Here is a 24,061-nt window from a genome sequence, read left to right as displayed (position 1 = left end):
GCAAGTATTTTTAGCCCTTATCTGTACATACTTCAAACAGCAAATATAAAAAGAAAGCACTGTCGTATGTGTGTTAGAGCTGGGTTAATGATCCAAGAATAATAATGAAAGTAAACAAGGACAGAAAAGCCATGGTCCAAATGAATACATATGATTTTGTTCAAAGTCCTTTTTAGTGTCACGACCAGGTCTTTCCAAACTCTAAAAACAATAACAAATGGGTCGTATTTTTTTCTTGGAGCTGTGCTCGCCCTATGGACAGCCGCACAGCCAATGGCTGAAGGAAATCTGACGAAAAGCCCACTATTTTGTAGTGTACTGCAGGGAAACATATATAGCGTTCTTGGTTAATCGTAGACAGCCACTGCTGTCTGTATGGGAGATGTAAAAGTGGCTTAGATTCTTTACGCATGCTGTTGTTCATAGTGTAATATGCTACTTTTTATCATTAAGTGAGAAGTGCCATGATTCTAGAGACAGCAATGGTAATAAATAATATAACTATAATCTGTGCACCTGTATATAAGGTTTATGCCATGACAATTTTTTTCTTGCATATTTGGCTTAATAAAGTGATTTAACTAAAGCCATGATACAAGGTGTTCAATTAAAATGACACTGAAGAGCTTTTGTGACTATCGGGAGAGTTATTCCCTTTGTTAAAATCATTGCAGCATGCAACCATGAGGGAGCAATCCGCTTTTTTCTCGTGTCATTTGGGCTTACTGTCGAACCGGTGGAAATATTATTACATTTAACTGTTTACAGTTAACTATGTTGGATCAAGTTTATTTTTGTTGCTTCAAACAGTATTTAATTGCGTAAAAGGAACTAATATTCCACTTACCTATCACTCTAAAGGAGCAGCTAGGTTTACTAATTGGTCCTCAGAGGCCGAAGATCTGCATACCTTCGCTCAGTTGTGTCACTTAGTCTGCACAACATTGCTATGGGTGTTTATTGTGGGGTAGAGTGTTCAGAGCTTGCCTGTGTAGCCTCAGCATTTTCAGTATATGGCTGTGTGTGCTGGGCATGACCTGATGTGCTTATAAATGCCCATAGAGGGCTTGCAATATGAGGCGTGGTGTGCAGTGTTGTGGCAGGCAGAGCTTGGTGTAGAAGTCTGGTGAAGGGTGCAGAGATTGGCCGAGACTGTGTGTGGTCATAGCCAAGGATGTGCAGTTTTGCCTGTGTATACTGAACATGGCCGTTGCCCATGTGCTGGCATCCCAGCAAATTTCCTAGGTCCATGTGTGACTTTATATTCCAGTCTAGTGTTTTTTCTTTGCATTCTGGGCCTGGTATTCTTGTTTATCCCATTAGTAAATCAGGCCAACCAGTCCAAGAATTCAAACAAGGAAAAATTTGGACTGGGGCAGATATTCAAGAGTGGATCTGGGAAAATTGGCAGCTATGTTTACGTTTGGCTGAGTATGCACATTGGAGGAGGTCTTGGAGAGTGACTTTCGCTCAAGATATGCAGTGTGTGTCAAAACAATGAAAGCTTACACTCTTTCATACCATCATAATGTGGGGTTCTTATGTAGATGGGTGACAGATTTGCAGTTACTAGGAGGCCAGGGGTCTTTCTGCATGGAGTGGTGACTGCTAGTTGCATTTCTACAATTGTTTGCAACACATCTTTTTACAAATAGCTTCTCCTACTGCGTTTTGATATTCTCTTGGCAGAAAGTTCAATGTTTTCATTATTTTATCTTTTGTGTTTTTTCCAGGCAAGTGTTATTGCAGAGGTGGAACTTGATAATTAACAGGGACATCTGAATGTGCCACGATGGATACAGACCCAGAATGGCTGCTGGAAGAACTGATGGAGAAAAGCTTCACCGACATAGAAGAAGAACCAAAATGTGTGGAAAAAATACAGAAAAAAATTGCCTTCACTGGTACCACACTATGCAAGGGTCTGAACAACAGATACTGTGTCCTGTCTGTGAAAGAAATCCCAAAATATGGCGGACAGACTGAGAAACATCTCACCATTACAGCATCTCCGACTTTTGAAGACACAGAAACATGCATTCTGAAGAATGACTGGGAGTCTCTTCCTATAGAGCCAGGCGACATCATTCATCTTGAAGGAGAAATAAAGTCAAACAACATGTGGATAATTGACAGAGACTCTGGATTTCTTATCCTGTACCCAGACTTCCTCATCTCCGGAACTAGCATTGCCAACAGCATTCGGTGCATGCGAAGAGCTGTGCTGAGTGAGAAATTTAGAGTCTATGACCTGGCATCTCGTCAAATGTTGCTTGGTACAATGCTTCATGACATTTTCCAGAGGGCAACAGTTTCAGGGTTTGCGCAGGACAAGTTACAAGAACTTGCTCTTCAAACTGTCAATGGCCCCAAGTTTCTAAAAAACATGTACCCATTGAATATGAACCAGACGGAAATACTACAAGAGGTGGAAGAGTACCTGCCTTCGTTTACCAAGTGGGCTGATGACTACTTCCACACATCTGTCCAAACTCATCCGCGCCAGTTGATCATGAAGCTGCCAGGTGATGCCAGAAAAGAAGACTCATCCTGCCACGTCCAAGTTACAGATTTTCTAGACATTGAAGAGAACATCTGGTCCCCCAGGTTTGGGTTAAAAGGGAAGATTGATGTAACAGCAGGAGTGAAGATCAACAGACGATGTAGCTCTAATTTTAAAGTCATGCCTCTGGAGCTGAAAACTGGAAAGGAATCAAATTCGATAGAACACCGAAGTCAGGTGGTGCTGTACACTTTGATGAGTCAAGAAAGAAGGTTAGATCCAGAAGCTGGCTTTCTGCTCTATCTCAAGACCGGTACCATGTATCCAGTGCCTGCCAATCACATGGACCGCAGAGAACTCTTAAAGTTGCGAAACCAGCTGGCATTTTACTTGTTCAATACTGTGAGAAAATCGGAGTCCGGAACTGGACAGGTGCAACTAGCCCCTTTACCCCCTATAATCAATGATCATCAAGCATGTAAATATTGCTCACAAATAAGAAACTGTTCCCTTTATAACAGAGCTGTGGAAGAACAGATGGTGGACAACGATATTCCTTCTGAAATGAAACCTGTTGTAGAGAGAGAGACTCAGCACTTGAAAACGACACATTTACAGTATTTTTCCCTCTGGTACCTCATGTGCTCCCTGGAGGCACAATGCAAAGAGAGTAGAAAAGGTCGCAGAAATATTTGGATGATGTCTGCCTCAGAAAGAGAAAAAGATGGCACCTGCATTGCAAATCTAATTCGAACCAGACAGGTTCAAGCTATTTCAGAAGGTCAGTACCTGCACTACTTTCAGCGTAAAAGTGGCACCTTACCAGGAACCAACCTTGTAATTGGGGACAGGATTGTTGTGAGCGGGCAAGAGAAAAATATGCTTGCATTGTCTTCGGGATATGTTTCTGAGGTCAGTACGATGCACATCACTTGCACCCTTGACCGAAATCTGACCAAGCTTCCCACAGACACTTTATTTCGTATTGATCATGATGAGGGTGGAGGTGGGTTAGATACACATGTAGGTAATCTTTCCAAACTGATGGAAAACAGTACTGGCAGTGAAAAGCTGCGCAATTTGATTATTGATTTCTGTGTGCCTCAATTTGTTCTACATCTCAGCTCTGTCCTTCCTCACGATGCAAAGGAAACTGTAGCAAACATCTTAAAGGGTCTTAACAAGCCTCAGAAGCAAGCAATGAAGAAAGTTTTGCTTTCGAAGGATTACACTCTCATTGTGGGTATGCCTGGGACAGGAAAAACCACCACCATATGTAGTCTGGTTCGGATTCTCTATGCCTGTGGTTTCAGTGTGCTGCTTACTAGTTACACGCACTCAGCCGTCGACAACATCTTGCTAAAGTTGACCAAGTTTAAAGTTGGATTTTTGCGCTTGGGACAGGCTCAGAAAGTTCATCCAGATGTGAGGCGTTTCACAGAGGAAGAAGTATGTCGTTCTCAATCAATTAATTCATTAGCACAGTTGGAGGAGCTCTTCAGCAGCCAGCCTGTAGTTGCAACTACGTGCATGGGAGCGAACCATCCAATTTTCACTCGGAGGAGATTTGACTTTTGTATAGTGGATGAAGCATCACAGATTAGTCAACCCATTTGCCTTGGTCCGCTTTTCCATGCAGACCGCTTTGTTCTGGTGGGCGACCATCAGCAGCTGCCCCCACTTGTGCTCAATTCTGAAGCACGAGATCTTGGAATGAATGAAAGTTTGTTTAAGCGACTGGAAAAAAACAAGGATGCTGTGGTGCAGCTGACAGTGCAGTACAGGATGAACCGCCAAATTATGACACTCAGTAACAAGATGGTCTATGAAGGGAAACTTGAGTGTGGATCGGAAAGAGTAGCCACTGCGACAGTTCATCTGCCCAAGTTTAGTGACCTCAAGTTGGAGAGGGAACTGTTGACTGGATGCTGTGAGAAGTGGTGGCTTCACGTGCTTGAGCCCAGCAATCCAGTCTGTTTCTTGAACACTGAAAATGTTCCTGCACCAGAGACCACTGAGAAAGGGGGGGTTAGTAACCTGACTGAAGCCAGGTTGGTGTTTTTATTTACCTCCCTCTTCATTCGTGCTGGTTGTAAGGCCGGAGATATTGGAATAATTGCTCCATACAGACAGCAGTTAAAAGTCATTTCAGACTTGTTCGACAGTCCAGCCCTCGGTCTGGTGGAAGTGAACACTGTAGACAAATATCAAGGCAGGGACAAAAGCATCATCATTGTGTCTTTTGTTCGTAGCAACACCGATGGTCATCTAGGTGATCTCTTGAAAGACTGGCGGCGCCTGAATGTTGCCCTCACGAGGGCCAAGCACAAGCTGGTCATGTTGGGCTGTGCTGGGGCACTGTGCCGCTATGTGTCACTGGAGAAGATGCTTTGCCATTTAAACCAGGAAGGTATGGTCCTTGATCTCCCTGCAGGTGCACACCAAGCAGATTATTAACTGCATAGAAGTTGCAGTAGTGCCTACCATGAGAGAGGTTAATTCTGTTGAGTTGAATCTGTTTCATGTTCTTCCAAGCAGCTCAGGCATCATTTTGTTTCTGGTCAGTTGGACATGTAATTTCTACCCTTAAGAGATAAAATAGTTCAGTAGTTATCCTTGTGACCTATTAGAGTTTTGTTAGATGAACTCAGTACCTGATCAGAGCTGCTCTTTGATCCACATTCCATCATGCACTACATTCACAGCTAAACCTCATCCCAACATTTTCCTCATGAAATGCCCCAAATCACATGCTCTCTAATTTCTTCCCTGAACCCCAATGCTTATTTCAGATCGCTTCTGTCTCGACCCTGATCAGTCTTCTTACTTACCATCACCAATCGGAGCACACCTTGGACAGCATGGTAATTGAGCCATCGTGGTGCCACATTACAAGCTGTCATTTCTGTACTGAACTTGGACTCTGATTGATTTTGGTGTGTACTCTATGGAAATTATGATGTTTTAGTATGTGTGTATACTTAGAATCTCGTACACAATCAATATCCCTTCAAATTGTTGGGTGGTATACATAACTTTATGTCCACCCAGGAGCATGAACTTTAACAGTAATGATTCATTTATGCATTTGTTCGTTATTTGGGGTTCACTTTTTTCACTATGCACTCTTTGGAAATTATTTATTTTTGTCAGTTTACTATATTGCATTTTTGTAGTGTACGCACAAACTCACACTTGCACATACACGTACACACACACACACGTGTATGTGTGTGCCTGTCTTCATTTTCTTATGTGCACATACACTGTCAAGATGTGTAGGCTATCTTTTTTTGAAGTACAATTTCCTATTTCGTTCCTAATCACTGTTGTCCGATGTTTGATATGTGGTTTACATAAATTAAAAATAATCCGTGCCATATGATAATGTCTTCTACTTCAACCGGGTTGGTTTAAGCTCAATGTCTACCTTCTTAATTAATCTTTTAAACATTTTTGTATGACAGTAAAATGCCAATTTTTGTATGAAAATAAAATGGCTGTTAAATAATGGTCTTTAAAGTATTTTATAATGGTTTCCGCTTGTCCAGCGTGCCTGCTCATGTGAGTATGAGCAGATGGTGCTTATGTTTTCATTAACTGTTTTGTAAATTACTAGCTGTCATGTTGTGATCTCTTTGGAGCTCTGAGTTATACAAACCCAAAGATCAGGGAACTGAGTGGCTGTTAGTCCAGCAGGATCCTGGGAGCACCCTTATCCGGCATTCATCGAGGGCCCAGGGAAAGGACTTCTTAACCCCTTCGCTGCGGCGGGAATTCCACCGCAGCGCTGGGGGGTGCAGGGGGGCAGCGCGGTGGCGCTGTGCTCATGACAGAGCCACTCTGTCATGAGCCACGGTTGAGCTGTGCTCATGACGGAGCGGTTCCGTCATGACTCCGCCCAGTTGCGTTGTCCCCCCCCGCACAGGCGGGAACACAGCGCCGCGTGGGCGGAGCGGCCGCCAACGGTCGTGGCATGACGGAACCGCTCCGTCATGAGCACACGGCAACCGTGGCTTAGAATAGCATTACTGGTTTTGTTCCACTTAAACAAAGGAAGCTTTTTCTCATTCAAAGTTGGGATGTGGTCTAGTTGGTGATGTTATGTTGGTTCTCTGAATCATTTTTCAAGATGATGTCTGCATATGTCAGAGTACAGTCAGAAATGGACTTTGAGCAGACTTAGCAGCTGAGGAAGGAGCACATACCTAGGAGATGGCAGATGCCTGGAGGCACAGCACCACAAGGTTGGAGGTGTACTTGCTGGGTGTGGTTGCAGAGGAAAGAGTCCAGGACGCCATGTCAGCATATTCCAAACCAGGAATTTTCAGGTGGAATAATTAATATTTTGGTTGTGTATGGTATCGCAAGTCACATAGAGATCAAGAAGGATCAAACCATCGTATACTTTTCATCAGGCATGAAGAAGAACTCGTCTCTAATGGTAGCCAGCGCACATTACTTCCCTCTCAAATGTCGGAACTCTGAGTGAAAGAGATGAAACAGATTTTGTTGGCTAGTAACAGGAGGTTTGCCTTTAAAAAAAAAAAAAAAGATTAGGTGAGAAGTTATTGCGACAGGGCCTATGTCAGCTGTAAGAGAAGAGTTTATCTTGTTGGTTAAATGAGTAGCCAGAAAAGAACAAAACTGCTTCATTCAAGGGTTTTGTTCCATGGTTGTGACCTCCTACGTTTGCTTTGTAAATTTGAAAGAAAGGGGACTGACGGAGCACAACCTAGTGTCATGGGGTAAAACTAAAAGGAAGCTGAATATTTAAAATTAATTCAAAGTGTGCGGAGTGAGACACACTTCTAGATTCTTTTCTTTCTATATGTAAAGACTAAACTGAGACAAATCCATCTTCTCTTTGACAGATAAGATTTTTTTATCCGAAACCACATTTTAGCACATGTATTTATTCAAATGTAAAAGAAAAGCTGTTTAACAGCATAGTTGTATTAGTTTGCTTTTATATGCTCAGTCGTGTAAAGCCTCCCTGCTTATTTGGTTATGCCTCTACTCCATAAGTTGGAATGATTTATTCCAGCACCCTGCCAGCAACTGGTCAATTTGCATAATTCGGAACCAGTCACCTTTATCTTAATGCATGGTGGTCTGAGAAACGAGGAGGGGCTCTTCTCCTGTGCTGATACACAGGAAGATGGACAATACTTTTGTTCAGATTATAAGAAGTACTCGAAGACTACTGCTATGGTATCTCCTCTTGTTCCTTCAAGACAATACTTGCAAAGTCATTTCTCTAATGGCCACATTGCAACTGTCATGTTCATTCAGAAAGCCTCCGACAAAGGAAACATTTTTTACTTAGTTAAAACAGCCTGAACAACTCGTGTTGGACAATAAGCAGGCCTATTTTTGCTGTCTTGTGCTTCCATCAGACCCGGTAGTGCCAAAGAGTGACCAAGATAACCTACAGCAAGTCTTGTTTTCTAATGTAACTTAAAAACACAGAAAAGGCCACGGCACACATGTCAACAGATTGACACATCCCCTGACCTCTGGACTCCCCACTTATCCTTACACCTAGCACTGAGAGAGGCCAGGACCAGGTACAACAGAACTAAGCAAAAAAGAACAAAACAAGGGAGGTATTAGAGATGCAGGTGTGCCAGTGCTTACCCCTATTGATGGAGAGCACTGAGAGAGGCCAGGACCAGATAAAACAGAACTAAGCAAAAAAGAACAAAACGAGGGAGGAATTAGGGATGCAGGTGTGCCAGTACTGACCCCTATTGACAGAGAGCTAATGGAGAGGGGATTTAGGGCTGGAGGATAGGTCTTAAACCAGGGTGGTCTCCCACACAAAATATGATTTTTCTACAAAAATAAAATATATGCTAGTCTCTAGTGGGCTTTACATCACACAGGGGACAGATGGCAGGTAATCTCCCTCAATCTACCCTCCGGAGGAGGGGGTTGAAAGAAAAAGGTTGTTGGGTGCGTTCTGGGGTGTGGATACAGCCTGATGCCTTGTTGAGTTTGCCCTCTCACCCCTTCCTTTTTTTGATATCTTTTTGCTGGTGATCTAGGGGCCTTCAGCTTCACATTGGGGCAGATTAGGGGTGAGCAGCTCCATCCACCCGGGTGGGGGGGGGGGGGGGGGGGGGGTAGGGTAGGCAGTAAGGCTAATTGTGCCCAGTTTGGGGTGGAGCACACGCCTATACCCAGAGAGGCGTTCTCCCCAACACCTACAACAATTCTACAGTCTAAAAATCCCTGGTACCTGTTGGAGAACAAAGGCCCATGCACAGGTTTGCGCAGGACAAGTTACAAGACCTTGCTCTTCAAACTGTCGATGGCCCCAAGTTTCTAGAAAACATGTACCCATTGAATATGAACCAGACGGAAATACTACAAGAGGTGGAAGAGTACCTGCCTTCGTTTACCAAGTGGGCTGATGACTATTTCCACACATCTGTCCAAACCCATCAACGCCAGTTGATCATGAAGCTGCCAGGTGATGCCAGAAAAGAAGACTCATCCTGCCACGTCCAAGTTACAGACTTTCTAGACATTGAAGAGAATATCTGGTCCCCTAGGTTTGGGTTAAAAGGGAAGATTGATGTAACCGCAGGGGTGAAGATCAACAGACGATGTAGCTCTAATTTTAAAGTCATGCCTCTGGAGCTGAAAACTGGAAAGGAATCCTATTCGATGGAACACCGAAGTCAGGTGGTGCTGTACAGTTTGATGAGTCAAGAAAGAAGGTTTGTGTGTGCCTGTCTTCATTTTATTATGTGCACATACACTGTCAAGATGTGTAGACTATCTTTTTTTGAAGTACAAGTTCCTATTTCGTTCCTAATCATGGTCGCCCTATGTTTGATATGTGGTTTACATAAGTTAAAAATAATCCGTGCCTTATGATAATGTCTTCTACTTCAACCGGGTTGGTTTAAGCTCAATGTCTACCTTCTTAATTAATCTTTTAAACATTTTTGTATGACAGTAAAATGCCAATTTTTGTATGAAAATAAAATGCCTGTTAAATAATGATCTTGAAAGAATTTTATAATGGTTTCCGCCTTTCCAGCGTGCCTTCTCATGTGAGTATGAGCAGATGGTTCTTATGTTTTAATTAACTGTTTTGTAAATTACTAGCTGTCATGTTGTGATCTCTTTGGAGCCCCGAGTTATACAAAACCAAAGATCAGGGAACTGAGTGGCTGTTAGTCCAGCAGGATCCTGGGAGCACCCTTATCCGGCATTCATCGAGGACCCAGGGAAAGGACTTCTTAAAATGATCCGACTAGTTGAGTTTTAAGAAGTAGGCAGTTGGGCTATGGTCTGAGGTGGGGCACTAGTGTGATCCAAAGTTTACAACTCTTGATTCGTAGGGATGGCTGCAGTGTGCGTGATTGATGGAACACTAAGGGACCAGTTCAAGGATTCTGATTGAAGGTTTCTGGTGCAGATGTAATGGGGAGACCTCTTTTGGAAGCAGACAGGCCCTTTTTCCAGTAGGTGTTTATAAACTATGCAATGTGTCTTGAATTTGCAGTCTACTGCGGGGTAATAGGCTGCATTCAGAGCTGGTTTGAAGTGATCATGTCTACGTTCTGGTACACCTGAGTGCCCTTAACTTGGAGTTCTTTAAGCCTTTTCATAGGATTCTGTGGAAGGCTTGAATAACCCACAAAGCAGTAATCCAATCACCTCAAGACATCTTATGAGATAAATACGATGATCGGTTTACTGAAGTGGAAGAATTTTCCAAAGCGAGGAGAGTTGCATTTTGACCCAAGAAAGGTGGATGAGAAATTTGAGGTGATAAAGATCCCAGAATTAACCTTCTGTGAGGTAATAGGAGTGGGCACTCGACAAGAGAGTGAGTTAAATGGAAGAGAGCCATACTGTAGTTGACTTAGAATAGCATTACTGGTTTTGTTCCACTTAAACAAAGGAAGCTTTTTCTCATTCAAAGTTGGGATGTGGTCTAGTTGGTGATGTTATGTTTGTTCTCTGAATCATTTTTCAAGATGATGTCTGCATATGTCAGAGTACAGTCAGAAATGGACTTTGAGCAGAGTTAGCAGCTGAGGAAGGAGCACATACCTAGGAGAGGGCAGATGCCTGGAGGCACAGCACATTGACCCACAAGGTTGGAGGTGTACTTGCTGGGTGAGGTTGGAGAGGAAAGAGTCCAGGACGCCGTTTCAGCATATTCCAAACCAGGAACTTTCAGGTGGAATAATTAATATTATGGTTGTGTATGGTATCGCAAGTCACATAGAGATCAAGAAGGATCAAACCATCATATACTTTTCAACAGGCATGAAGAACTCGTCTCTAATGGTAGCCAGCACACATTACTTCCCTCTCAAATGTCGGAACTCTGAGTGAAAGAGATGAAACAGATTTTGTTGGCTAGTAACAGGAGGTTTGCCTTTAAAAAAAAAAATATTAGGTGAGAAGGTGATTGCGACAGGGCCTATGTCAGCTGTAAGAGAAGAGTTTATCTTGTTGGTTAAATGAGTAGCCAGAAAAGAACAAAACTGCTTCATTCAAGGGTTTTGTTCCATGGTTGTGACCTCCTAGGTTTGCTTTGTAAATTTGAAAGAAAGGGCACTGACGGAGCACAACCTACTGTCATGGGGTAAAACTAAAAGGAAGCTGAATATTTAAAATTAATTCAAAGTGTGTGGCGTGAGACACACTTCTAGATTACTCCTGTATTGGAACTTTCATAGATTCCCATAGCTTGTATCATTCCCCGTCGTTGGAATGGGAGTCTCGGTACCCAAAATAACATAGCAGTAGGTACTAAAGAGAAAGCAAAAAAGGCCTAGGCCTCATTCAATTTTGTAGCATATCTACCTCTTTTTGTAAAGGAGACCAAAATAAAGCAACAACCAATCAGATTAGTCTCACCCCACAGAACCTTCCTGAGAGAACCTCAGATTTTCTACCGCATGTTGTGCTTGGGGAGTCTCCTTTGAGCTCTGCTCACTTCAACTCTGACTGCTTTTTTCAAAATATTTTTCTTCAAACTTTGTTGCTGTTTTCCTTCAAGAATGTCTGACAAGGAGAAGAAAGCCCTTTTCAAGCCTCGTTCCACCTGTGGCAAAAAGAGGCTCTACGTGGAGGACCGGCCTAAGGACTGCATTTATTGCCTGTACCCGGATCATAAGGCAGCGAATTGCAAGATCTGCCGCACCTTCTCTAGAAAGGCCCTCCGGGACCGTGAGGGTCGCCTTCTCACGTGGCTCCAGAAGGTGAAGTCACGGAAGGGTGCTCTGTCCAGTGATAGTGAGGACTCATCATCTGGCACCTCCTCTCGTAGGTCAGTGAAAAGGGATAGGGTTTCTCCTTCACCATCCTCTGAACACCCTGCTAAGGCCTCAAAAAAGACCCTCCGTGAGTCTGAGAGCCGGAGTCCGAGTGAATCTCCTCACCATGGTGCAAAGGAGAGGGAAGGACTATCTACTGCCCCAGCAGTGGTGGAATCCACGAAGGCGTTTAAGAAGCCCTCTTCTCTATCTTCAGAGAAGTCAGAAAAGGACTCTAGATCGTCGACGACGCCGCTGAAGACTCCGTCGACAAACTTCAAAACCTCAAGTGAAGAAAGTCCAGCCGTCGACGGGCTCGTCGACGGTGCCGTCTATTCAAACATCGACGTCAGCGTCGACGGGAGTGTCGACGACGATAGCGACGACGAGGGTGTCGATGACGGTGGTGGCGATGACGGTGTTGTCCACGAGAGCTATCACGACGTCGACAATGACGACGATGGCAGGAGTGTCGACGGTCTCGTCGACGACCGTGTCGACGACGCCCATCTCTTCGCCGACGATTCAGCCGTCGACGGTGCAGCTTCCGTCGACGATGGTTTCATTTTCAACGCCGACGGTACCGTCTGACCTCGTCGACGGAGAGAATTACAATTTCCTTAAAACGCACAACACCTGACATGACATCACCAAGGAGGGTGGCCCCCTTGCCTCCCGCACTGTTGATTGAAGAAGAGGACTCTGATGGGGATAATCAGGATTCTTGTGGCTATGCTCATAGTCCATCACAACTATTGGTTAAATGTCAGGACACTGATTTAGAGGGCGACTACACGCCTGGGTACTCCTATCTACCATCCTATGGTCGTCAGGACAGCTCAGGCCAGGGTATGGTTGCGGTTCCCTCTTCGCTCCTGGCAGATCTCCAGGGCATGTTACAGGATTATCAGAAGAGGTTTTCTCACGCTCCTCCTCCTCCACCTTCGACTTTCTCTACAGTGCATACTGTGCCTACTCCGTCGGCTCCTACAGAATTTTCTCTGGGACATCCGTCTCCGGTGGTTTCACAACTGCAAATTTCCAGTCCAGGTTTACCTCCAGTGGTCCCGGATGTTCATGATGATTCCTCGGACGAGGATCAGGATACTGGCAACACGTCTAATCAGTGTGCTGAGTGGGAGGACTATGTAATCCCGGATCCTGCTTCACCTACTCTTGATCCGGTGGATTCTCCCCGGCAGATATTGGGGGTTTTCACAAGCTGATGGAAAGAGCCTCCAGTAGATTCCAGCTTCCTATGCCGTCAGTTCAAACGGAATGCTTCCTGTATGATTTTAAGGAGCTCTACAGGAAAGTGGTTTGTTCCATTCCCATTGTTGACCATCTCTGGGACGAGGGTTTGAAGGCGATGAAGAACCCGGCTACAGTTATTCCGGTTTTGCCGCGCCTCGAAAAGAAGTACAAGGCACCTGAGGATAGTCCAGCGTCCTTGATTGGTCAGCCGGATTCGGTACTATCCCAGGCGGCGAAACGTAAGTCACGTAATCCTTCTGCACCACTCACCACCCCTCCCGATAAAGAAGTCCGGCGCCTTGATAATGCGGGTAAACGGTTTTCCTCTATGGCGAGTCTTCTAGTACGGGCAGCTAATGCGTTGGCGATCCTCGGCAGGTACGATCGCCAAATATGGTGCGACCTTTCGCCTTATTTGGAACAGCTCCCATCGGAGGCCAAGACGGAGGCCAATAAAATTCTTCAGGAGGGGCAGGCTACGTCGGCAGAGGTGATTGGCTGCGCCATGGACATCGCCACTACAGCTTTCCGTGCACTGGCAGGTGCAGCTGTTCTTCGTCGGCAGGGCTGGCTCCGGGCGACTTGGTTCCGACCAGAGGATCAGAACAAGATCCTGGACCTCCCGTTTGATGGCGAGGCATTGTTTGGGAAACATGTCGATGATGCCCTCCAGGACATTAAAAAAGATACGGAGACGGCGAGGTCTCTAGGCAATCTTAAGTATTGTAAAGTTCCTTTCCGTGGGGCCAGAGGGAAGAGTACCACGTCCTACAGAAGCTCGTACCAACAGCAACGGTACTCTTCTTATGGTTCGACGTCTGTCGTATTGCCCAGAGTACTAACAACGGCAAGGCCAGACCTCGTCTTTCTCTCGCTCAAACACTAGAGGAAAACAGAATCGCCAGGCACGTGACCCCTCCAAGAGACAATAGCAGCGTTCTGGCTTTGCCTACTGTAGCCTCCTCCCCGTTGACACCTGTGGGAGGCAGGGTGTCTCAATACCTCCACAACTGGACCCGGATAACATCAGTCCGTTGGGTGCTCAACCTCATTCAAGATGGTCATACGCTGGAGTTTCTTCATATACCACCTTCCAAGCCCCCTGTTGCTATGCCTTCAAAACATCTGCGTCTCCTAGGGCTCGAAGTTCTTCAGATGCTCCGCAAGGGAGCAGTGGAACCGGTTCCCCTGTCTCAGAGGGTGGACGGTTTCTACTCCAGGTTTTTCCTGGTCAAGAAGACGCCGGCGACCCATTTTAGATCTCAGGGAGCTCAACACCTATCTCATCAGTCAATCCTTTCGGATGGTCTCTCTCCAGGATATCTTGCGTCTCCTCAACCCGGGAGATTTCATGGCCACTCTCGAAGATGCGTATTTTCACATCCCTATTCATCCGGCCCACAGGAGGTTTCTACGCTTCACAGTAGCCAAGAGCCACTTCCAATTCAGGATTTTACCCTTTGGACTTCGTTCTGCCCCGAGGATCTTTACCAAGGTGCTGGCACCGGTAGCAGCTTTCCTCAGGAAGCAGCATTATCAAATCTTCCCCTACCTGGACGATTGGTTGCTGAAGGCTCCGTCCAGGCTAATAGCGGAGGAGACAGTCTGGGCGTGTACGACTCTGTTCAGCAATCTGGGTCTGACTCTCAACAGGGAGAAGTCGTCGCTCTGTCCGTCCAAGAGAGCACGGTTCCTAGGGGCAATCTTGGACACGTCTCTCAACAAGAAAAACTGAAGTCCTTGGCTCATCTGTTGAAAAAAAGAAAGTGTCTTTCAGTACACCGTTACAAATACCTTCTAGGAGTGATCTCTTCATGCATCCCTCTGATACCCCATTGCAGATTACGGATGCAATCTCTTCAAGAGCAACTAGACATGCAGTGGAACAAGTTCACGGCTCTTTCGACGACAAGGTGGTGATTACTGCGGCAATGAGGGACGCCGCCTTGTGGACACAGGAGGAGAATTTATCCCAAGGTCTATCCTTCGTAAGCAATCCAGCTCCTCACGTTGTCTCAACAGATGCCTCGCTGGACAGCTGGGGTGCGGTGCTTCAGGACTTGCAGGTCAGCGGGCATTGGTTACCCAAGCACTGCCTCCTTCATATCAACCTCCTGGAACTCCGAGCGATTCGTCTGGTGCTTCAAGCATTTCTGCCGCGGTTGCAGGGTTCAGCGGTTCTCATCCGCACGGACAACACCACGGCCATGCCTTACATCAACAAAGAAGGGGGTACCAGATCTCTTCCGTTGTCGCAGGAGGCCCAGAGGATTTGGGAATGGGCGATCCTCCACGGAATATCGCTCACAGCGGAACACCTGCCAGGAGTCCTCAACGAAAAGGCGGACAGGCTCAGCAGGCTTTCATCCGTCAGCCACGAGTGGGAACTAAACCAGATGGTCTTGGAGGACATTTTTCACCAGTGGGGCAAACCTTCAGTAGATCTTTTCGCAACCCCGGAAAACAGAAAATACCAGTCTTACGCAAGCAAAGTTCACCATCGTGGATCGCTGGGGAATGCGCTTTCGATAGCTTGGTCAAGCGCATTTGTGTACGCTTTCCCCCCCCCCCCATTCCATTTATACCGAGGATACTCAGAAAGATCAAGACGGAACCATGCAAAATGATCTTAATAGCCCCGGCTTGGCCGAGGCAGTTTTGGTTCACGGAGCTTCACCACCTTTCTCTGGTCCCTCCACGTCCTCTACGGATGATTCCGGATCTTCTTACGATGTCCCAGGGCCAGATCTGGCATCCGGATCCTCGTTCCTTACACCTCTCAGCATGGCTCCTGAGCAGCGAGAGTTCCTAGATCTTCCTCTCTCGAACAAAATAAGGGATGTTCTCTCTCAGGCTAGAGCCCCTTCCACTAACGACTTACCATCTCAAATGGAAACGCTTTTGCATCTGGTGCCATCAGCAAAGTGTGGATCCTTTTTTGTCTCAGCCTCATCAAGTTCTTCCTTATTTCCTGTCCTTGGCTAAGGCAGGTTTGGCTCATTCGTCCGTAAAGGTTCACTTGGCTGCAGTTTCTCTCTACAGACGCACTGCCTCTGGGCCGTCTCTTTGGTCCTCTAGAATTGTCAAGCAATTTCTCAAAGGACTGTTTCGAGTTTTTCCTCCCGTGAGGCCTCCGCCTCTCACTTGGCATTTGAACTTGGTTCTCACCCAGCTGATGAAGCCTCCTTTTGAACCGGTTCATCGAGTGGATTTGAAATTCCTCTCATGGAAATTAGCACTCCTTCTTGCTCTCACTTCAGCAAGACGTATTGGGGAATTACAAGCTCTTACAATCCAGAAACCTTTCCTCCAATTCAAAAGGAATACAGTAATTCTACGGACTAATACAAAGTTCATACCAAAGCTGCCTTCGAACTTTCATTTAAATGAGCCGGTGATTCTCAAGGCTTTCTTACTTCAGCCGTCCACACCGGCGGAAAGGGCACTTCATTCGCTGGACGTGCAGCGGTGCTTGAAATTTTATCTGGACCGTACTAAAGCCTTTAGAAAATCTTCGCAATTGTTCATTGCATTCAGTGCTCCCCGCAAAGGGTTACCCCTGTCCAAGCAGGGTATTGCTCGATGGATCTCCAGTGCTATACAGTTCTGTCATTCTGCAGCGGACAAGCCTCTAGAGGGCAGGATTAGAGCACACTCAACAAGGTCCATGGCTTCCTCTACGGCTCTCTTTGCGGGGGTCCAGATTAAAGACATCTGCAGGGCTGCAACTTGGAGCAGCGTGCACACTTTTACAAGACATTACTGCCTGGAGACCTTGGCACAGGAAGACACGGCTGTGGGCCAGGCAGTCCTGAGGAACCTCTTCCATTGAGTGGTGAGCTTTCCTTTCTTCCCTCCTTCCTTTCTTATGGTTCTTGCACATTTTGCTGTGTGTCTTTCTTATGTGATTGCATGGTACTTGTATGTTTAAAAAAAAAAAAAAAAATAAGTAATGTGATGTATAGTTATGGAGAATGAGATGTCTCAGGGAAGCAAAATGTGTTTCTTATTGCTAGCTACTCTGATAGAAGCTATGGGAATCTATGAAAGTTTCAATACTGCAGTAAGAAACCAGTTACTTACCTGTAACTTTGGTTCTCCAGTATTGGTAACTTTCATAGATTCCCATGCGCCCACCCTCCTCCCCTGGGAAAGCTCAGCCCTCGGCAGGTTTGGTTGTACTTTTACACAACGGCTACGAAAATCTGAGGTTCTCTCAAGAAGGTTCTGTGGGGTGAGGCTAATCTGATTGGTTGTTGCTTTATTTCGGTCTCTTTTACAAAAAGAGGTAGATATGCTACAAAAGGGAATGAGACCTAGGCCTTTTTTCTTTCTCTTTTGTACCTACTGCTATGTTATTTTGGGTACCGAGACTCCCATTCCGACGACGGGGAATGATACAAGCTATGGGAATCTATGAAAGTTACCAATACTGGAGAACCAAAGTTACAGGTAAGTAACTTGTTTCTTCTTTTCTTTCTATATGCAAAGACTAAACTGAGACAAATCCATCTTCTCTTTGACAGATAAGATTTTTTTATCCGAAACCACATTTTAGCAAATGTATTTATTCAAATGTAAAAGAAAAGCTGTTTAACAGCATAGTTGTATTAGTTTGCTTTTATATGCTCAGTCGTGTAAAGCCTCCCTGCTTATTTGGTTATGCCTCTACTCCATAAGTTGGAATGATTTATTCCAGCACCCTGCCAGCAACTGATCAATTTGCATAATTCGGAACCAGTCACCTTTATCTTAATGCATGGTTGTCTGAGAAACGAGGAGGGGCTCTTCTCCTGTGCTGATACACAGGAAGATGGACAATACTTTTGTTCAGATTATAAGAAGTACTCGAAGACTACTGCTATGGTATCTCCTCTTGTTCCTTCAAGACAATACTTGCAAAGTAATTTCCCTAATGGCCACATTGCAACTGTCATGTTCATTCAGAAAGCCTCCGACAAAGAAAACATTTTTTACTTAGTTAAAACAGCCTGAACAACTCGTGTTGGACAATAAGCAGGCCTATTTTTGCTGTCTTGTGCTTCCATCAGACCCGGTAGTGCACAAAGAGTGACCAAGATAACCTACAGCAAGTCTTGTTTTCTAATGTAACTTAAAAACACAGAAAAGGCCACGGCACACATGTCAACAGGATGACACATCCCCTGACCGCTGGACTCCCCACTTATCCTAACACCTAGCACTGAGAGAGGCCAGGACCAGGTAACACAGAACTAAGCAAAAAAGAACAAAACAAGGGAGGAATTAGGGATGCAGGTGTGTCAGTACTGACCCCTATTGACAGAGCTAATGGAGAGGGGTTTTACGGCTGGAGGATAGGTCTTAAACCAGGGTGGTCTCCCACACAAAATATGATTTTTCTACAAAAATAAAATATATGCTTGTCTCTAGTGGGCTTTATATCACACAGGGGACAGATTGCAGGTAATCTCCCTCAATCTACCCTCAAGGGGTTGAAAGAAAAAGGTTGTTGGGTGCGTTCTGGGGTGTGGATACAGCCTGATGCGTTGGTGAGTTGACCCTCTCACTGCTTCCTTTTTTTAAATCTCTTATTGCTGGTGAACTAGGGGCCTTCAGCTTCACATTGGGGCAGATTAGGTGTGAGCAGCTCCATCCATCCGGGGGGGGGGGGGGGGGGTAGGGTAGGCAATAAGGCTAAATGTGCCCAGTTTGGGGTGGAGCACACGCCTATACCCAGGGAGGCGTTTTCTCCAACACCTACAACAATTCTACAGTCTAAAAATCCCTGGTTCCTGTTGGAGAACAAAGGCCCATGAACAGGGAGGTCTGCCCCCCCCCCCCCCCCCCCAGAAAAGTGTCTTGTCTAGTGGGCATTCTGCAGAACCCCTGGGGATGGGGCGGATTGGGGATGAACACTCATCCACCCCCAGGGGGTAAAAGACTAATCAGGCCTGGGTCAGAGAGGGAAGACAGGCCCATGCCCAAGGGGCCCCTCCCCCCCCCTCCAAATACAGCTGCTTAAAAAAAAAAAAACCTGGTGTCTAGTGGCCTTTCTACCCCCAGGGGAACCGATACGGAATGCACACCCCATCTGCCTCCCTGCAGGGACAGAAAGATGAGACTAACTGTTCTAATGACAAGAGCACATGTCCATGACATTTGGGACCTCTCCCACCTCCAAAACAATACTGCAGTCTAAAAATCTCTGGCATCTAGTGGGCTTTCTCCCCCCCCCCCCTCCCGAGTGGGGCGATTGGAGGTGAATGCACCATCCATCCCCAAGGGGTGACAGAAAAACTAATGGGGCCCAGGGGCGGATCACAGCCCATGCCCAAGGGGGGCGATTTCCCTCTACCGCAATTATTATCCCTGTTGTTTAGTGGGTGGATCTCTGTTTTGGTATCGCCCTTCTGTGCTGACCCCCAAGCAGGGATCCACTAGGTAGGGAAATCATAGGAAAGGGGAATTTCTCTCCACTGCGAGAGGAGAGGCGAGGCAAACGGCCTGCTTCAGTCCCCTGCTGCCCCATAATCTGTGTCTGCAATCCACTACCTGGAGTTGCTACACGACCTTCGCGGGTCACACTGAGGTTGTCTGTCTGCTGCTGCCAATTCCAGCTGGCAGCTGGGTTCGGCCCACGGCGTTAAGGGTGAGTGCAGCCGCTGGTAGTTGGCGGCCACAGAGTGGGAGCCACAGGTGGTTCGCGGAGGTGGCCCGACCAGGTTTAGGTGCGGTCTCGCTGGGTGGGCCCCACTCATCCAGCCAGCTCAGTGGGCACAGTGGCTCATTGTTGGGAGCCAGAACGTTTTTTTTACCCCCCACCTCCCAATAAAATAAAATAAGTAGTAGTCCTAGTTCATGGATTCGTAGGCCTCGAGTTCCACAGTTCCTGTTAAACTCAAGCTAAACTCCAAAGTGTGAAAACTGGGGAAAGAACTGGATTAGTTTCAGCTCCAGTGCAGTTCCAGAGGCCTTTTCAGCTACTCTCCAGCTACACCTCAACTACACTTCTGCTATACTCCAGGCTACGCTGTATGGGCAGTAAGGACCTCATGCACTTCATTGGAGTCTGGAGGTAAGATGGCCTTCTATACTTTCCTGTCGCTCTATGCCAGCCAAATTTTTTCCTTCTCTCTACTTAATTCCTGTCTACATCCTAGTGAGACGTGGGTGTAGTAGGAGTAATAGGACTCTGCCTCCGGTTACTGCCTCCGCTGCAGCCCCTGAAGTGCTGGAAGGAGCCAGATTGCAACGGCCCCCAGTAGGCCCTAGAGGACTGGGTCAAAGGGAGGAGGGATCTGCTCAGAGTGAGGTGTAGGAAAAAGGGCCAGCCAGAGGCGATACAGAAGAACGAATCAGAGCCAAGTGAGACCCACTGGAAGGAGGCCACAAGTCAAGCTAATCCGCTCTCATCAGCAGTGTCCCAAAGTTTACCAACCCTGTTATCCCTCCATCATGCGCTCAGGGAGAACAAGAGGAGTGCCAGTAGCCACTCAGTGGAGACAGAAGCAGCTTAATGGCTCAATATTAAACAGTGTCTCACAGGAACGCTGAGGAGCCGGGCTTGGTAGAGTAAGAAGGGCTTGAATTTCCTCACTCTGAAGTTCTAGCTTCTAGCCACAAACAGCAGGGAAAAGCGCAAAATAAATCTGACTTTGTAGAGAACCCAGTTGATGCCTTACTTATATACCATGAGGATATTCACACAATCGGTCTTCAAAGCTCGATACAGCCACTCCTGCTAGATGAGTCCAACTTGAGCCTGAAAGTAGCCCTTAACGTACAGGTGGATCCAAAGTGCCCGTCCCCACTGAGGGGCCTAAAATAAAAAAGGGTTCCTTTCAGAGGGAATCATGGGCAACAAAAAGTATCCGAGCACATGAGATTAAGAATAGCAGTGAGCTAGGGGCATCGCAACTGGAGTTGGTCAAAATCCCGGAATGAGTGATTAATGCTCCAATTGTTATATAAATACCCAAAAGCGGCAAGGAGCCAAATATAATCTTCAAACCAGGGAAGGACATTTAGGTCGTAGCTGAGGTGCATCATCACATCTTCCACAACACTTCTAGTTCTAAGACCAAAATGAGTAGCCTGGTCAGTATGGACCATACCCGGGGGTCAGACCTGGAAACAGATAGGGCTATCTCCTTAATAGGTAAGTACATCATTACAACACCCCTGGAGAAATAGGCCCAACAAGACAAGGTCTTCTTATCACCCCAGGGGGATACCCAGACAGTGGAAGCAGCATTGCTGGGCCTAAGTCCTGTGCAGCCAGCCCCCCCCCCCAACCATCTGGTACCTCTGCTACTTTCATACAGGCCGACATTCCTCAAAGTCAATACCCCAGGGAAAAAGGAAAAGAAAGCAATAGCTGGGAGATTTTCCTTCATTCATTTCAATCAGTAGTTAATTCCTTGACATAGCAAACAAGCAAGCTTGATATTCAGGTGGATCTTTTAAATACAATGGCTCTATACATTAGTTTAATTGACTCAAAAATTGGAGCACTCAACTCGCTTGTTTAAAGGGTACAATTCGATGTCCAGTGTGTTCCTGCCTGTGGCTGTGGCCCAGTTTTGGACAAACTGACACTGCTCCCAGGGGTGCTAGAAACTGTGATTGCAGAGTCCGTGGGGCAGCTAAAAACCAACACTGCCGTAACAGTCCCTCCACAGTGAATTAATCCTGACAGGAGGGGCCCTGGGAACAAAGCTCCCCTCAGAAAGTCATCTGAAGCAGATGAGGTCTTGGGGAGATAACCAGCACGGAGAGGGAACAGCAGGGTATGGAAGCTGAAGGACCGTCAACAAGCAGACAGATTACCAACTTGGACCCCAGTGCTAGTCTCTCACCACCTCACCAATCAGACCTCATCGTGTTGGGAAGGAGAGCCTCAGCGGTACGCTCAGTGCCAACGTGTGCCTCACAAGGGAAACCAGCCCAGCTTTCAAAAAGACAGCGTAAAAGACTCAGGAAAACTCACAGCAAAAAGGTTAATCAATGCCCAGAGGAACATTACCCTTGACAACTTGGGCAAGATTTCCCTATTTTTCTAGCAAAGCTATAAAGTCAGTTGCTATTCTGCGAGAAAAGCAAGAAGATCCCGTAGAGGAGTCACGCATTGATGAAAAGGGGGTTAATTCGAATTTCACTCCAGCTAAAGGACAAACAATGAGGAAAGTAAATGATTGATGAGTGGACCAGAATCTATGGCAGTCAGCCCTCTCCTGATTGGGTAAGAAGGGGTCCGCTATAACAGGGGCTGATCAAGATCAGAATCATCACGGCCCAAAGAACCGGGCCGATACAGCACGATGCAATACAAACACAGATATGAATACATGTGCCCTGCCCACTAAAGATGGAAACAAACTAACCTCTACCGAAAAGTCTACCACCCATGAAGTCGGTATAGAAAAAACACAAAAATTGAATCTCGAGCAAGACAGTGCAGTGTCGTAACAATATCAGAGCAGGGACCCATTGCCCAACAGGTAGTAGTTTGCTCAGCCAAGTTTAAGAGCATCGTCATTGTACATCAGTCCACCTAACAACCTCTGTAAAGTGACATTTCTCCCAAAATACAAGTCAAGGGGTCATTTTGACAGAATAAATAAAGGGACAATGATACATATGGCCAAAGAAATACCAGCGTTAAGTCACATTAAGTCAGTCATTTGATATCCATTCTGTCACTTTTTTAAATGCACCAATATTGGGTGGTGAAGAACCGACGTTGATTACCTGGGCAACAACCACTTTAGCTGACCAAGTGTGGGCAGAAAAGGAGGCATTTGCAAACTGGGGAATAGACATGTCAAGAGATTAGGCGGAAGCCTATCCACAGTTTCTCCACTTGGAAGGTTGTGAGGTTTGTGCCTGGGTAGAAGGCGTGGGGGACAGACCGGGCTACCACGAAGAGATTAAAAGTCTACAAAATCCTACGAATAATCGACACTCAGTGGCAACTTAAATTTTAAAAGGGGCAAGGAGTCAATCAATTTCATCGTGTAGTGCCAACATAGCTCCCCTGGAAGAGAAAAGCTCTGAGGAAGGTATGCCAAGCCCCACACCAAAACTATAACTGGTCTTGGCTTCCGAGTGCACTCTCTTCTGGGCCACACAAAAAAGTTTGTAAATGACAGAAAAATAGTTCGCTAACCGGACAAAAAGCGAACCACGTTGCTACCTGTGCATGGAATATTGAGGGACTTTCTGCAAAGAGGGATGATAAGGATTTTCTATCCTTTATTACAAGACTTCACATAGTGCTCCTGCAAGAGACATGGGCACAAAAAGAAATCTATCTACCAGCATATTTGTTACAGCAAACCAGCAATTAAAATAAAATCAATGGGGTGTGCTGCAGGGGGTCTGGCGCTGTACGTATCGGTGGACCTTGACATCAAGACTGAAGAAGTGAAGATAGACCATCCAAATGTACTGGTGATAAAGGTTTGGGCCAACCACCCGTTCAGTGTGTCACCTTTGCAGATAATTAACGTTTACGTTCATCCCGCTCAACTAGAAAAAAATAATAAATTAAAATTATATTGGGTTTTATATCATCCCAATGTTCCACTAGCCCAGCAGCCCTAATGCTTTTGTCTTGTGATTTTAATATGAACCTTTTTCAGGTTACGCCCAGGGATCACATAATGGATATTATCGACCATATTTGGCATATTCTGCCCTCTCAAGACTTTAAACAACGGTCTGACACAACAGGCAGGGAAGTGGCAAGCAACCTGGAGCATTTGGGTTTACGAGTATTGAATGGCCGGGTGTCTTCGGATAGTCTGGCACAGCCATCACATCCCTCTGTAAAATCCCACGCAGTTAGATTAATCCTTAGTATCGCTCCCTCTATATCAGATGGTTATAAGCTACGGATTGGGCAATAGGTTGGAAAGCGACCATCAGATGCAAATGATCAGTTTCAATTTAAATATTACATATCTGATAGAGACTTCTTGCTGCAGATTCCTAACCTTTTAATTTCCCAGGCATCGGGCTGGATCCGGAA

The 24,061-nt window shown here is 46.0% G+C and overlaps 1 protein-coding gene across 2 annotated transcripts in view; it reads left to right on the top strand.

Moving 5' to 3' along the window:
- Positions 1–6,028, top strand: part of DNA2 (DNA replication helicase/nuclease 2) — a 108,140-nt gene extending 102,112 nt beyond the window's left edge. For both annotated transcript variants that reach the window (XM_085625891.1, XM_085625892.1), the window contains exon 2: positions 1,734–6,028. In XM_085625891.1, coding sequence (XP_085482017.1) covers positions 1,793–4,960 — 3,168 coding nt within the window. In that variant the 5' untranslated portion in view covers positions 1,734–1,792 and the 3' untranslated portion in view covers positions 4,961–6,028. The remainder of the gene's footprint in view (positions 1–1,733) is intronic.
- Positions 6,029–24,061: the final 18,033 nt, after the last annotated feature.

This window comes from Triturus cristatus, chromosome 9 (assembly GCF_964204655.1).
Source record: "Triturus cristatus chromosome 9, aTriCri1.1, whole genome shotgun sequence".
NCBI lineage: Eukaryota > Metazoa > Chordata > Amphibia > Caudata > Salamandridae > Triturus > Triturus cristatus.
Note: the sequence above shows the minus strand (reverse complement) of the source record. Positions and strands in the feature narration are given on the sequence as shown.